The 16,742-nt window shown below is 39.4% G+C and overlaps 1 protein-coding gene across 2 annotated transcripts in view; it reads right to left on the bottom strand.

Annotated features, from left to right (window-relative positions):
• The window catches only part of Copg2 (coat protein complex I subunit gamma 2), a 135,763-nt gene that overhangs the window by 109,580 nt on the left and 9,441 nt on the right, over nucleotides 1-16,742 (bottom strand). For both annotated transcript variants that reach the window (XM_042272992.2, XM_006979420.4), the window contains one exon: nucleotides 15,380-15,459. In XM_042272992.2, the coding sequence (XP_042128926.1) occupies nucleotides 15,380-15,459 (80 nt within the window). The remainder of the gene's footprint in view (nucleotides 1-15,379; nucleotides 15,460-16,742) is intronic.

The raw sequence follows: 16,742 nt of genomic DNA, 5'->3' as shown, positions 1-16,742 counted from the left end.
AGAAATACTGATTAATGTTATGATCCTTAAGTTCTTTCAAGTCTGAAAGTCTGGTTATTGTCCCTGCATTAAAAAAAAAAAAAAAAAAAAAAAACTGTTGCTTAGCAATTTGTAAACTACTCTTGAATCTCATTCTTCCTCTTACAGCTTTGCAGACGCTGTCCCCATTCTTTTCTGACACTTAAAATTGTCATGAATGGCTAAAAGCAGACTGGGTCAAGTGGTCTGCTGTTGTCTGTCACTATGTAGCACAGGCTGGCCTGGAACTTGCTATATTGTTCAGGCTGACATGGAATTCAGTCCTTCTCTTTCTGTTTACAAAGTGCTAGGGCTGCAGACACCCATCAGCACATCTATGTTTAAGGACTAGCACTCTTTGTTTTCCAAGTTGCGTACTGGTAATTCTATTGCAAGTTTTGTTTGAATGCTGTATGCTATTTGAAGCTGTAAATTCCTTTCTTCATAAGCCAAGAAAATTTCCTCCTATTTTATCACTGAATGTTTTGTTTATCTATAAACTGGGTTTGTCCCAGCAATATCAAAGGTTTGCCCCTCACTTCCATTAAGTTACCCTAATTTTTACCTTTTGTTCCACATTACAGTAAATGTTTATTAGATAGCAAGTGGTATTCTGGAGATTTGGATATGTTAATGAGCAAAAGACAAAGATTCCTGCTGTCAACCAGTGTATATCCTAACAAGGACAATCTAGGGACTATTTTAGGCTTTGCAGGCTGTCAGACCTCCTCACAGCTACTCAGTTCTACTACACTAACACAAAAGCATCCAAGCACAACACCCAGAAGAGGGGGAATATTATTCCCAAGGCTTTAGCCTGAAAGAAGTTTACATGATTAGATGTCAAAACTGTTGAGCATTATGAATTCTGTCTTTCTTTCTATGCTTCTCCCTTTAAGAATGAGAGTGAGTATTAAGTGTGACTCTCTGCCCGCTCCACCACTCTCTCTGGGGAGCACAAATGGAGAGACCTGTGGACCTATGGAACTAGGAAGCACAGTATTCTTCACGAGGAGGAACTATGCCAAGAAACTTGCCCATATTACATTTTGACAATTTAAATGATGACATCTAGGACTTGTGAGCTAGAGTTGACATCACGGGTTTTAGTCTTTAGAGGCTATTATGAGAGGGAAATGTATTTTATATGAAGGGCAGATGTGAACTTGGAAGGACTAGAGGGAAGACTGATCAGCTAAATGCAAGGTTCCAAAGATACTCAGGTATTATTCTCTAGAATCTACAAATTTATGTGGCAAAGTTCTTTGTAGATGTGATTATACTAAAGATTTTAAGATGGGGAGGATCTCCCAGAATAGTGGGGGTAGGCCTTAAATATAAACACAAGTATCCTTTTAAGAGGAAAGCAGGAGACTGACACAGGAAGTAGAAGATGTGACAATGAAGCTCAAGGCAAGACACTGCAGGCAGCCTCCAGAAGCTGGAGAAGGTACACAAACATCCTAGAGTGGCCACACCCCTGACTGCAGCCCGGTGAAATTGCTTTTCAGAGTCGTCTGGTGTGTGTTGGTATACGAGGTGGTCCAATGTGTGTCATAGCAAGCATGTGGAGGTCAGAGGAAAACCTGAGGTGCTAGTCCTTGCTTTCACCCTGTTGCTTTACTGCTCCCTAGACCTGAGCAGCTGGCCCAAGAGCTGCCTGGGAAGCTCCTGTCTCTGCTTCCCATCTATCTCACTCAGGGACTGTAGCACTGGGTTACAGATGCTAAGGGATTCAAACTCAGGGCCACATGCTTGCAGAGCTAACTCTGCCCGCGGAGTCATCTTCCTAGCTGATCTTAAAAGAGTCATCTGTCCTGTTTTTAAGTCACTAAGATGGCTGTTTAAGGTAGCAGATTTGTAGTAACTTGCTACAGCAACATTAGGAAACAGGCTTGGCATTTTCATGTTGTTTCTAAAAAGGATCAATTAGTAAACATTTTAGAATGTAGCCTATCCGTTTCTTCAACACTACTCAAGTCTTTCATAGCATGAAAGCAGTCATACACAATACATTAAAAATGGGTATGGTGGGTTGGCCTGCCTAGCAAACACAAGGCCCTGGGTTCAGTCCTCAGCTCCAGGAAAAAAGGGGGTGGGGTGGCTATATTAAAATAAAATTTTATTTTAAAAGATTAAGCAGTGATTTTAGTCATGGCCCATGGTTTCCTAAATTATGCTCTATAACTGTCTTAGCTTCCCTGTGTGTAGAAAGGCTTTGCTCCAGAAGGCTTACATGGGAATGTATTAAAAGAACCATGAAGCAAAGGAAAGACAGCAGGTTAGTAGGTAAAATCAGTGTAAACAGATTTTCTCCAATTTGCAACTAGTTATTTAATAAGCAACTGTATGGTTGGGGTATGAAGTATTATCTCAAAAGGCTCATGTGTTCAAGATTCAGTGGCCAGCTAATGGGCTTTTGTGATCCTCTGATGGATTTGTAGTACGATGGCATCACTGAGAGGTGCTGGAAACCTTAGGAGGGAACACCTGGCTGGAAGAGGTATGCTTTGAAGGGCACATTTTGTCCCAAACTTTTTTCTCTGCTGCTTTCTGTCTCCTGCTTGCCCCAAATGGCCTTCTTGCACTACCTGCATGCACCCCAGCATAATGATCTGCTTCACCAGGTATGAGACCAGAAGCAAGAGAGCCAATCGACAATGGCCTGAAGCCTCTGAAACAGTGAACTGAAGTCGAAGTCTTTCCTCCATTCTTTTCTTTAGGTATGGTATCACAGAAACTAAAAATTAACTAACAAAGCAATCTTCTAAGGAGCCTTAAACAATTCTCCCACATTTCTGTGGCATATGGATATGAGTTGTATGTAATCCCACTGGATGGGAAACAAAATATATAATACAAGCCAGAAATAAGGTAGTATAAATTAAATGAGCTAAATCCTGCACAAAATTGCTCACTATACCACAGCTGAAATCAAAGAAGCCTGAAACTATGCCAAGTGGCTCAGAAGAAGCATCTAATACAGGACGTACACATCCTTCAATCTGTTTATCTCTATTAAGTCTAATCTACTATTGAAATCTCAAGATGGTAACCACTTACTATTTCAACCAAAGCCTAAACAAAGGAAAGTGAGCAGAACACATAATATGTAATCCTTGTTTCTACAACTACTTCTGAGGCTAACTGTCCATTGTAAGAGAGGCTGCCCACGTCGGAGTCAGTAGAGAACATACCCAGACACCAAATTCTTAGCACAAAGGAGATTTATTACCTGGGAGGGACAAATGGCGGGTGGGTGGGGTTGGAGAGGTAGGGGGGTGAAGGATAAGGGGGAGGGCTGCAAAGCAGCAGCAGCAGGTGCAAGCAGACAACAAAGCAGATATTTTTTGCAGGAGTGGGTTTTTAAGGAGAAAAAGGGAGGAATCTGTGCTAGGGTGAGTTGGTAAATCCTGATTGGACAGATTAGCCAAATAATGAGTTTGTTTTTAATCAATGGTAAAAATATGCATACCAAAATTGCTATACAATATATTTCTTCACATTATCAGTAAAGCTTTTATTTATACTCATTATAATTATCTGTCTGGAGTCATACAGTTTAATTGCATAGGCAAAAGGTGGTGTTAAGTGGAAACCAATCAAGGAGCCCTGGTATGGCAGTCATACGTAAGTCATTTTCAGCTTTCTGAGGAATCACCCTTCTCATCTCCCCTGGTGATTGTACTAATTTACACTCCCATCAGCAGTATATACGAGTTCCTTCCTCCGCATTCTTACCATCCTTGGTTTTGGTTTAGTTTTTTGGTAATGGCCATTCTGACTGGAGTAATATTGGCTCTTGGTACAGTTTTGATTTTCACTGTCCTGATGCCTGGAGATACTGAGCTGTTTATTACATATTTATTGGTCATTTGCCCTTCTTTGGTTGGATTTGATTTTTTATGTTCTGCTTTCTGGCCTTTATCTATTCTAGATGTTAATTCACTGTCAGATAGATGGTTATCTGCAGAGCTTCCCTCCCACACTGTAAACTGTCTCTTCATTCTACTGTGTCCTTACTGTGAAGAAGCTTACTGAACTGAATATCATCGTGCTTCTCAGTGCTTGCTTCTCATTCCTGGGTGACTGGAGCACCACTGACTACCCGTGTCAATGTTTTCTTCTAGTACTTTCAAAGTTTAGGGTGTCCCACTAAAGTTTAGGATCTATTTTTAGTTTATTTTTATACAAAATAAGTCTAATTTTCCTAGCACCAGTTGTCAAAGAGGCTGTCTTTATCCCAAAGCAAGCCTTCAGCATCTTTTGCAAGAATCATTTCGATACAGACGTGTGGGTCTATTTCTAGTTTTCTGTGGGTCTATATTTGTGCTGGAATCATGCAGGGTTTTTTTTTTGTTTGTTTGTTTGTTTGTTTTTGTTTTTTTACTACCGTGACTCTGGAATATATTTGAAATCAGGTGCTATGGATACCTCCAGTTCTTTTTACTCAGTATGCTTGGCTCTTGTCTTAGTCCACAATTCTACTGCTGTGACACCATGATCAAGGCTTAGTCCTTGCTTACAGTTTCAGAGGTCCATTATCATCATGGCAGGAAGCATGGTGGTATACAGGCAGGCGCTGGAGCAGTAGCTGGGAGCTACACCCTGATCCATAGGCTGAGATAGAGACTCTGGGCTTGGCCTGGGCTTTTGAAACCTCAAAGCCCATGCCCACTGACACAATTCCTCCAACAAGGCCATATCTCCTAATCCTTTCAAACAGTGCTGCTCTCTGGTGACTAAGCATTCAAACATATGAGCCTATGTGAGCCATGCTTATTCAAACCACCATGGCTATTAAACATCTTTTTTGTATCCACATGAATTTAAGATTGTGTTTTCTAATTCTGTGAAGCATGCTATTAGTCTTTCAATTGGTAATTATACTAAAGCTGGAGATCACTTTTTGTACCCTGGACATTTTAAACATATCACGAGACTTGAGTTCTATTAAAAGATTTGGGGGATGTTGATGTTTTAGTTAGAAGAGAATTAACTCAGTTCCAGATCCTACCTGTCCTATGCACGTTGATTTCAAAGTTAGTTCATATTTCAAAACCTTTGATGTGACTTTTCACATCTGTACTGCCTTGAAAAAGCACTCAGATCTTTCCAGATCTTCTAGAACTTTCCAATCTCCCTGAATGCCATTTTTGCCATACACTCTGGCTATCAAAGACCTTTTATCAGTTCTCTTAACTAGAAACATGAGGTTACTCACTTTTAGTTCTATGTTAATGCCCATTTTACATAAATGGGCTCACTCTCAGGATAAGGAAGACTAAACAGAAAGTTGTTAATAATAGTAAGTGGATTTCTCCATACTTGTCATGCACCAGGAACCCCCTTTCCAGGGACAGCTTTTTTCCTCAGGGTCTATGTGTCTATAATACCAGTTATATACCATCATAGTACAAGGGTTCTATCACTGGGGCTGGCCTCAGTAAAAGAGGAAAAAAGCAACAAGAATTCTTCCCTGTGCTCTGCAGCTCACAGGTTCTCCACTGGCCCACCTCCTTTAAATCTGTGCTCAGGCCAAAGAGGCAGACGTCTCCTTGGAGCCCCCTTTGGTACAGAGTCCTAATTGAGCCTACCCAGAACCCAGGAAGCTTACTGTTGTTTCATCAGTCATTTATTAAGTAATGCTTTCTCCCCCCAATTTACTTGCTATAATTTCCTTCTGGGAGGCCTCAGTAGTTTACTTTGTATTCTTACTGAAATTTTTTGTTGTACTGCTGGGAAAGACAGACTACAGTGTCCTTACTTATCTTGGCTAGAATGAAAAGCCCCTGACCTTCATTTCTATTCACTGTTGTTCATTAGGTTTTGGAGAAGATGTTTTATGATGTGGCCTCACTTTGACACCTCTCTTCAAATACTTGTCATAATTTCATTTGAAAGGGAGATAAATGTTAATCCAAATAATCAGGCTTACAAACAAGGTATGAAAAAACAAAGGGAAGCAGACACAGAAAGGTCTCTCAACACCCATTAAGTCACACCTTTCACACCTGTGACTGTGTGGAAAGCCTTTCCTAGGACAGAGAGGAAGATACAGAATCCTCTGTCTTTTCAAGGGTTTCCAATGCCCTTGCTTTAAGGAGAAAAGCAGATCATGCTATGTTCACCTTTCTGCAACATGCCTATACTGAATTTCTATAAATGGAAGACACTGTTCCAGTTTTAATGGTACAAGTAGTATAGGATATGGCTCTTGCTCTCAAGACTAATGGTGCAGAAGGCAGAGAAATGTTTAAATAGTACTGAACAACACACTAAATGTTGGACATACATACAAAACAGTGCTTTAGAAACAACTGAAACTGGTAAGACTGTCAAGCAGAATAGGGAAATCAAAACACAAAATACTAAGTGCCTGAGCTATGCAGAAAAGGAAACAGGACAATTCTAGGCATGAAAAGAAACATGTAAAAAGATACAAGGTATCAAATAGCACTCGAGTTTGGCCAACAGAACTGCACTGACATGAACTCCCAGGATTCCAGTGTTCCCCTGACAGGAGGCAGGAGATGAGTAAGCACTTCTGAAGAACACACTGGAGGAGAAATGGGAGATCATTTAGGACTAGAGAGTTTCTCACAGCCAAAGATGGTAGACCTTCAAAGATCAGTTGGAAATTCATTTTTTGATTTTGCAATGAAAACATTACTAAAGATCTCTGAAAGAATTCCACCACAGAAAAGACTGAACATGTCCCTGATAGCCACTCTTCAAACTAATCATCCAGGGACAACAGAGTCATTCAATCAGGAAAACTGGCTTAGGTTTGTATGCTTCTTATCAAGTAAATGGGAAGACTTCACTTTCCTAAAACTATTTTCACTCCTCAGCCAAAACCCATACATTAACTGTACAATTTTAAAGTTTTTCATGATTACAACTCTACAACACATTTATTTCTCCCAAATCATGATTTATGAACTACTGGTTTTATGAAATGAGACTAGAGATGTTAACTCCTCAAACTGAAATACCACCACCACCACCACCACCACCCCACCCACCCCAGTCTCACTTCCTTCCTCATAGCTGTACCAATTGCTTTACAGAAACCAGTAGGATTTATTTTGGCTCATGGTTTCAGACGTTTCTGCCCACTGTGTTGAATAGGATACAGCAGAGCAGTTGAAGTCATGATGGGCCAGGAAGCAAAAAGATGGGAAATGACAGCATTCTGCTCACCTTCCCCATCCTATAGGCCTCCAGCCTATACAGGGTACCACCCACATTCCAGGTAGATATTCCTTCCTTAGTTAAGCCTCTCAGGAAAGAACTTTACAGACATATCCAAAGTTGTGCCTCACCAATCTTCTAGGTGATTCTAAAGCTACTCAGACCAGCAATGAAGATTTACCATCACCCCTGCCACAGACATACTACTCCCAAGATTCAAGTGAAGAACCATTCTTCAGAACTCAATTCCAGAATCCTAAGCACTCTTCACACATGAACTTAGACACAGAACAGTATCACTAGACATTAATCTATATGACCAACTTTAAACCACTAACAAAATCTCTTTAATTTATTCTTTGACTTGCAATATAAACCAAAACAATATAAGTGTTCAATTAGATAAATTTTGGCAAGTGTGATGAGCATATAACCACCTAAAATAAACTATTGAACATCTGTCTGCATGTCCATAGAAAGCTCCCCATGCTCATTTCTAGGCAATTTCCTCCAAGCCCCCAGACTTGTAGCTTCTATGAACACAATGAGTTTGGGCTGTCTTTGAGATTTATAAAAGTAGAACCACCCATGATGTATCTTTTGTGTCGTTTTTATTTTGTTCCAACATGAAGTTTTAGAGGTTTATTGATGCTGTTGTCTGAATCAGCAATTTGTTCCTTTTGTTAGCTGTGGAGCAGGCCACTTCGTGAATATATCACATTTTGTTTATCCATTCTTCTATACACGGGCACTTTGGGTTATCTGTAGTCTAGACCTATTGTAAATAAAGTTGCTACAAAATCCTTACACCGTTTTGTATGTAGACATATATTTTCATTTTCCATAGGTAAATACCTAGACATGTTACTGGTCACAGGGTTAATACATGCTTAACTTTACAAGAAACTGTTTTCTAAATAGTTACAATTCTACTATAGTGTATGCAGTGTATAGTGTATGTAGTTTCAATTGTTCCATCTACTTTGTACTAGAGTAAAAGTTTGTTCTTGTTGTTCTTATTTTTGTATTGCCAGGTTTCTTTAATTATCCTATGGTATAATAGCTTATTAAGATTTTATTTGCATTTCCCTGATAAGGACAGTTCCATATATTTATTATTCATTCATATATTGTGGGAGTCTACCGGGAGACCAGCTCTGACCTGCTCCCACTTTATGAAGAGTTCTTCAGTGGAGGAGAGAGGAATGAAGAAATGATAGATGGAAAGATAGATCTAGACGAGGAGAAAGACAGAGACACAGGATAGCTTCAGGAGGGCCCTGGGTCAATACCCAAGACCCCAGAGGTTTATTCAAAAGGCTTTTTACTTTACTTTACTTTTTTTTTTTTTTTTTTGGTTTTTCAAGACAGGGTTTCTCTGTGTAGCTTTGCACCTTTCTTAGAACTCGCTTTGTAGACCAGGCTGGCCTCGAACTCACAGAGATCTGCCTGCCTCTGCCTCCCGAGTGCTGGGATTAAAGGCATGCGCCACCACCGCCCAGCCTTCAAAAGGTTTTTTATAATATGCCAAGGGAAGAGGCAAAAGACCTCCCCCTTGCAAGATCAAAGCACACCATACAGCCAAGTGCAGACCCTTCCAAATACCTGGTAAACACGCCCGTGATCAAATCATCCCACTATGCAGCCCTGCTGGGTAAAGCAAGCACAGATTCTCAGACCCTGAGTAAGTTCTCACTAGGAAGCCTCTGTGGGTCTCCACAATATATATTCTATCATGAAGTATCTGCCTTCAGGTATTCCTGCCCTCTAACACAACTGTCTATGTACACAGAATGGCCATCTCCACTATTTGTTTTCTATTCTTACTGTAACAAATGACCACAATTAGAGGCTTAACAGCACACATTTATTATTTTACAGTTCTGTAGCATTGAAGTCCAACATAGTGCTCACTAGGCCAAAAACCATTGTGCCATGAAAGCTACATTCATTTCATCTGCAAAATACATTCAACCCATCCCAAGATCTCCCCAGACTATAGTATCAAGTATGCAGTATCAACATACTGTAGTATCAAGTCAGTCTAAAATCTCATCTAAATTTCACTGATTCAAAAGTCCCAGTATTATTATCAAAATCATCAAATTAGATTTGGGTGAGATCCTTGTCATTCCTAGTGCAACAATTCTCCCTATCTCTAGACCTGTGACAAAAACAAAATGTAAGAATTCCACAGTGTAACAATTACAGATGTGCCCATTTACAAAGAGAAAATGAAAAGATGAAAGTCATTGGCCCTGTGATGGCTAGTGCAAATTATCAACTTGACAAAACCTGGAATCACCTGAAAGAGGGACCTTTGGGCATGTCTGTGGGGGATTATTTTGGACCTGCCCACTGTGGGAGGCACCATTCCCCAGGCAGGGGATCCTGGATTGTATAGGAGTGGAAAAAGCAAGCTGAATACTAAGCATTCATTTGTTCATTGCTCTTTTCTTCTCTAACTGTGGACATAAATGTCACTAGCTCCCTCAGACTCCTGCTGCTGTGACTTTCCTGCCCTGATAGACTGTAACCTAGAACTTTGAACTTTAAAAATAGGTGACCAGCTCTTTCAAGTTCCTACTGCTTTGACTTCCTAGTAATAATGAAATTGTAAACCAAATAAACCTTTTATCCCTTAGGTTGCTTTTGTCAGGGTCTTTTATCACAGCAACAGGAAGAGAAACTAAGACAGGCCCTAAACAATACAGGTATAAATCTAGCCAGGAAAAGTGCTTAAGCAGGACTCTAAGTAGTTCTCAGCGGCACTCTTCAGGCCTGACCTCTGCCCATGTAGCCAGCCACCTCCACTTGGTCATAAGGTGCAGTTAACATGTACTCAAAACTGAGTAGGTCTATTAGTCTATTTCCTATGTGCTGAATTCTGAGATGTTAAAAGCTTCTTCACTTTGTCCTCTTTGTGTCCCTTCAGGTCCAAGACAAACAGTAGTATAATATACTCAAGTACCTTGTGGGTCTACCGTAAGTACGGAGACTCATTGCATTTAGACAGAAGCTCAACCACAGACCTTGCCTTGATAATCTCATCTCTATTTTCAGTTTCTGCTTAAGGCTAAGGACTCACTATTGACCTCCTTAGTGTTACAAATGAACATTCTGACCTTTTCATCTAATTTTTCAGCACGGATGCCTTTCACTGTTTCTCTACAGCACACTTTCATGACAGTGACTCTCTCAGGCTTGGTACCCTATGCCTTTTAGACAGACAGAGAATTTCCAAAATTATCAAGTCCTACCTTTTTGGTGATTTGTGCTGTTGTTATTTCTTTGGTTTTGTGGTGGTTGTTGGTTTTGAGACAGGATCTCATGTAGCCTAGACCAGCCTCAAACCTGTTATGTTGCCAAAAATACTTTGAACTCCTGATCCTCCTGTCTCTACCTCCCATGTCCTAACTTGGTATCCCCTCAATTTACCTACTTTCAAATTTTATTTAACACATAAAAAGAAATCAGAATGCATCTTCAACACTTTGCTTGGAAATCTCATCAGTTAAAATCTAAGTTTATTTCTTTTAAGTCATTCTTCTCACATAATCACAGAATATAATTTTGCTAAGCTTCCTGCCACTATAATAAAAAGATTCCCCTTCCTACATTTTCATTTTCATCTAAATCCTCACTATCGGCATCTCTAATGCCTATGTTTCCACTAACAATCTATTCACAATGATTTAGATATTCCTTAAGGTGATTTTTTTTCCTGCTCCTTTAACTTCCAAGTTTTGCACGGTGATTAAAATCCACATTTCCACTAACAGTCTAGGGCAGTGGTTCTCAACCTTCCTAATGCTGTGATCTTTTAATAGAGTTCCTCATGTTGTGGTGACCCCCAACCATAGAAGTATTTTCTTTGCTACTTTATAACTATAATTTTGCTACTGTTATGAATTATCATGTAAATATCTGTGCTTTAGGTGACCCCCATAAAAGGACCGTTCAACCCAAAGGGAGTGTGACCCACCGGTTGAGAACTACTGGACTAGGAACATATCCTCAAAGTTCCAAAGCTACTTTCAGATTTTCTGTCCTAGTAGCATCCCAGATTCAGGTATAAAATCTGTATTTCTTTTCTACTCTACTGTTGCTGTAATAAAGGACCACAAAGTTAGAGGGTTAGAGTAATATTCATTCTATGTTGTAGTTAGTTTACAGTTAATGAGTTCATTTCCAAAACAGGTCTCACTGGAAAATCAAGACGTTTGGAGGCCTATATTATGAAAGCTATAGGGGTTTGCTGGGTTTGAGTATGACCTTTCAAGGTCCAGGTACTGGAAACTTATTGCCCAGAATGGCAGTATGGATGTGGCAGAACCTGTAACAAATGGGAACTAGTACAAGGTACTTAAGTCATCGGGAACACTGCCCCCAGAAGTGATTATTAAAATCACTGAGGACATGGTTAGTCCTGCAAGATCAAGCTGTTATAAAGAAATAAAGATATAGAAATCCTGGCTTCCTGCATTCCTCTGACTCCTGGCCTCACCATCTGACCTTTTTTATCTACACTCCTGCCATTATGATGTTTAATTATATTGTAATCCATAGAGCCCCCAGCAGAGGTCAAAGAGATGGAGCTACTCAACTGTTGTGATTTGAATGATAAGTGTCCCCATAGGTTCATGTGCTTAAACATTTGGTCCCCAGCCGGTGCTCTTTGGGATAGTTGTGGAGTCTTTAGGAGGTGAAGCCTCATCAAAGGAAGTGGGTCACTAGGGCAGTAGTCTTTAAGGCCTTATAGGATGGCCCATCTCCTATTTGTTCTCAGCCTCTTGGGTGTAGATGCAATGTGACCAGCCAGCACCCAGCTCCTGCCACCCTGCCTTCCCGACCTGCAGCCATGTCTTCCCACCATGACAGACTGGAACTCTCTACAGGCAAAATAAACCTTTCTTCCTTAAGCGGCATTTTTCAGGGTATTTAGCATAGCAACAGAAGAAACAAAGATACCAATCTTGAACTTTTAGCCACAAATGCACTAAATAAACCTCCCTACTTCTTAAAGAATACAGCCCCAGGCAGTGTTTTAGCAACAAAAAAGTAAAGATGGATGAATCCATTTCCTCTTTGTCTCAATTTCAAAGGTCACCCGTGCTCTATGACTGAAGGCCCCTTTTTCTATTTTCAACTCTTTAACAGCATCTCTCTGACCATGCTTGCCTCGCATCTCTTTACTGACACTCTTCTTCTGCCTCCCACTCACGTTTTTATAAAGACACATTTGTGTGTGTGTGTGTGTGTGTGTGTGTGTGTGTGTGTGACTGCATGACATGAGGAGGACAGGAGAGGGCCTCCTCTCAGATCCCTTAGAGCTAGAGTTACAGCTGGTTGTGAGCCGCCCAGTGTGGTGCTGGGAATCAAACCCGGGTCCTCTGGAAAAGCAGCAAGCGCTCTTCACTGCTGAGCCGTCTCTCCAGCCCTCTACGTCCATTTTTAAGAATCCTTACCCTTTGAAAGGACCACATGAATAAACCAGAATACTCCTATTGACTTTAACTGCCCTTTGCCATAGAATATAACATGTTCTCAGGTCCTGAGAATTTGGACATGGGCATCGTTAGGGGACCATTATCCGGCCTACCATACACACTAATCACTTAAGAGCACTAGAAATAAACTATAATTATATCTAATTAGGCTCAGAGGGAAGCATTAACCACTGAAAGGAAACAAACAATAGTTATTTTATCTTTAATTTTTCAAGTATTTAGTGAATTTAAAAAAATGTAACTGAAGGGTTTCTGTTTCTTGTTTGTGGCGGACACCATTAGTTGACTAATTCAACACTAATTTTCAACTCCTTCTTCCTTGCCTGCCCCTAGTACTTGGACTATAAAAGCTAAATACTCACTTTCCTAGCCTCCTAAAAAGAGTCATATAATATAGATGTGCCAAATGAAATCTAAAAATTGCTCAGGAAATGCTGCTGCATTCCCGCTAAAAGAGGCAGATAGATGGTGCTGGCGCCCCTTGGACCCTTCCCAGTGTTCTCCTGCTTGCACATGGGACACTGCCAGTAATTCAAGCATCTACTCTGCCATGATGGAGGACATCCAAAAGAATCCTAGTCCTGCCACTGTCAAATGGGTGCAGCAACACCAGCCAGCCTGTGCCTGCAGACTTACAGTTCCATGACGGGAAATACATTTTCTTCTTGTTTAAGTTACTTTTTACATCTGCTCTTTTGATATTTCCACTGAAAGCTTTAATTGAAATTGTATTCAACATAATAAACATAAGCACCTTCCTTCAAAATGTATTTCATTGTATGAAAACTATATTTAGTTAAATGAGTTATAGCTAATCACTAAAAAGGCAACTATTTCTAAGTAATACTATATATTTTACTATAAATTATACAGATTTATTCTAAGATATTTAGAAATTACCAAACATTTAGATAAAATATTAGCCACAATTCCAAGCAGCCAAAGATAAATTACTATTACTACATTATTGTGTTCACCACCATATTACACACATATATACACTACTATTACATTACTAGGTTCACGTTACACATATATATACACTACTACTACATTACTGTGTTCAACACCATACGCTACACACATATATACACTATTATTAATACATTACTGTGTTCACCACATGTTACACACATATATACACTATTATTAATACATGACTGTGTTCACCACATGTTACACACATATATAAACTATTAGTACATTACTGGGTTCACTACCATATGTTACACACATCTATATAATATTTCAAAGTCAAACTCAAAAATAATTCCAAAAGCTTGAAATATCTCCTAATGTATTACATGACTAATTAAGTAATTTAACAATGACAGAAACACAACAGATGAGTAATTCAGAATGTAGTATTACTGAGGATGAAATTCTCCAGTCATAAATGCTGCCTAAGTGCTTTCTAGAAAACAAAGTCCATTTAGAACTCTACCTCTGTGTACCAGAGCACCAGTCTTCCTTGGAGGAATGTAACAATACTTCTTTGTTCTTTTGCTGATCTGATAAGTAAATATATTATACCTCATTCTTAAATATTTAGCTTACTTATTTTGGTTAATAGTGTCAGAGAGTAAAGATATTTAGATCTTTAGAATGGTTATTTTATGAACTATCCCTCAGTATTTTTTTTTTTTTTGGTTTTTCGAGACAGGGTTTCTCTGTGTAGCTTTGCGCCTTTCCTGGAACTCGCTTGGTAGTCCAGGCTGGTCTCGAACTCACAGAGATCCCCCTGCCTCTGCCTCCCGAGTGCTGGGATTAAAGGCGTGCACCACCACCACCAGGCCCTCAGTATTTTTTAAGGATAAAAATTCTTTATATGTAAAATGATAACTTTTGATATTATTTGTTGTAAGTATTAATACCTATTTCATTAAGCAGTTACTTTTCAGTTTTGCTTTTATTTATTTTTATGAACTTAAAAGATATTTTTATGCCTGGTGTGGTGGCGTACACCTTTAATCCCAGCACTTGGGAGGTAAAGGCAGGTGAATCTCTGTGAGTTCAAGGCCAGCCTGATCTACAAAGCGAGTTTTCTAGATAGTCAGGGCTGTTACACAGAGGAACCCTGTCTTCTTGAAAAAAAAAAAAAAAAAAAAAAAGAATATATTTTGTTTTATGTGTATAAGTATCTGTTTGCAAGTATGTATGTAAGTATGTATGTATATCACGTGTGTACCTGACACCCACAGGAACCAGGTGTTGGGTCTCTGGTAACTAGAGTTACAGATGGTTATGTGCCACAACATGAGTGCTAGGAACTGAACTCAGGTTCTCCACAAGAGCAGCAAGTTCTTAACCACTTGAGCCATCTCTCAGCCCCAATTTTTATAAATTTTTAAAAACCAACCCACAGCCTAGTATCAATACCCTTTGTAACCCTCTTAGCAGATAGGGATGATTTTTATATGATGATAACCATGTTTTAGAAAAGAATGATTTAAGATACAACATTCTTACAAATTCTTTTTGGCAGGCAAAAAGAAACATCAAATCAAAAGAATAATGAATATCATATATGACAATTGCATTTTGGAAAAGAATGATTTATGGTATTCTTATCAATTCTTCCTGGCAGTCAAAAGAAAGAGAACAGCAAACATTCCACAAGTACCTAAGTATTTTATCCCAGACTATTCACATACCTGCTTGTGACAATGATCACATCTTCAGAGATGGTGGCCATTTCTTTGATAGTAAGGTAGCACATTCTCCTCAATGTTTGCTGAAAATGTATTTATGGATTATAGGTTATTTGTAAGACAATTATTTTAATTTTTAATTAAATTACTTTCTTTTTAATTATTTTAAGTAAGACTTCAAGTATATTAAGAGAGGTGATCTTAGAGCAGCAAGACAGCTGAGTGGGTAACCGATGGCCTGAGTTTAATCCCTAGACCCCAATAGTGAATGCATAGAACCAACTCCCACAAGTTATCTACTGACACACACATGAACAAACATCAAAACAAGTAAGGGAGATAGCCTTTAAAATATCAACCGAGCCTGGCAGCGGTGGTGCACGCCTTTAATCCCAGCACTCAGGAGGCAGAGGCAGGCGGATCTCTGTGAGTTCAAGGTCAGCCTGGTCTGAGAGAGATCCAAGATGGGCTCCAAAACCACACAGAGAAACCCTGTCTCAAAAAACCAAAAATAATAAATAAATAAAATATCAACCAAAACTATCCTTAAAACTATATGGATATTAAAAAAAAAAACCAAACAAACAAACTCAAAATACTACTATTTCTTAAACAAAAACACCACTTGATGCACAGATACCTGAGGCAGAGACCGGTGAATCTCTTTGAGTTCAAAGCCAGCCTGGTCTGCAAGGCAAGTTCTAGGACAGCTAAGGCTGTTACACAGAGAAAAACCCTGTCTCGAAAAACCATCTATCTATCTATCTATCTATCTATCTATCTATCTATCTATCTATCTATCAATTACTCTTCTACAGAGATATAACTGTCTTAAAGTGATAAAGACTTGTCTCAGAAAATGTATTTTTAAGATTAAGAAATGTGTATGAAGAGATAACACTAATTCTGTTTTCCCCTCCATTCAAATACCAATGTTTCTCCTAAAATGACTCATTACTAGATAATCAACTTCCATTTTAAATTATCAAAATTTCAAGGTGGACACCAGGATCCAAAGTAAGACAGTAACAATAACAAAGCCTCCAGCCCAGCTCTCCTCAGTTGCATCTCTGGTTCATTTGCAGACCCCAGGCTCCTTTAGTCTGTCCATACCCTTCTAAGTACCTTCAGTGTCTTCTAAGTTCAGAAACTCACACACATCAGACCCAGTTCCATAGCCTAAGCTACAGAGAAAACCTGCTTGGCACCACTAAGCCCAATAAGAAAAGAGAAGAGGAAAATGAAAATTCTCAGTGTGATTTAACACAAGAAGGAAGGGAAGGAGAGAAAGAGGAAGAGGAGGGAAGGTGCCAGAGGGGAGGGAGGCAGGCAAGCATACAACAGATCAAAGCCATACAAGCACAAA

Source organism: Peromyscus maniculatus, chromosome 3, assembly GCF_049852395.1.
Source record: "Peromyscus maniculatus bairdii isolate BWxNUB_F1_BW_parent chromosome 3, HU_Pman_BW_mat_3.1, whole genome shotgun sequence".
NCBI classification, from domain to species: Eukaryota; Metazoa; Chordata; class Mammalia; order Rodentia; family Cricetidae; genus Peromyscus; species Peromyscus maniculatus.
This window is presented reverse-complemented; position numbering and strand designations above follow the sequence as displayed.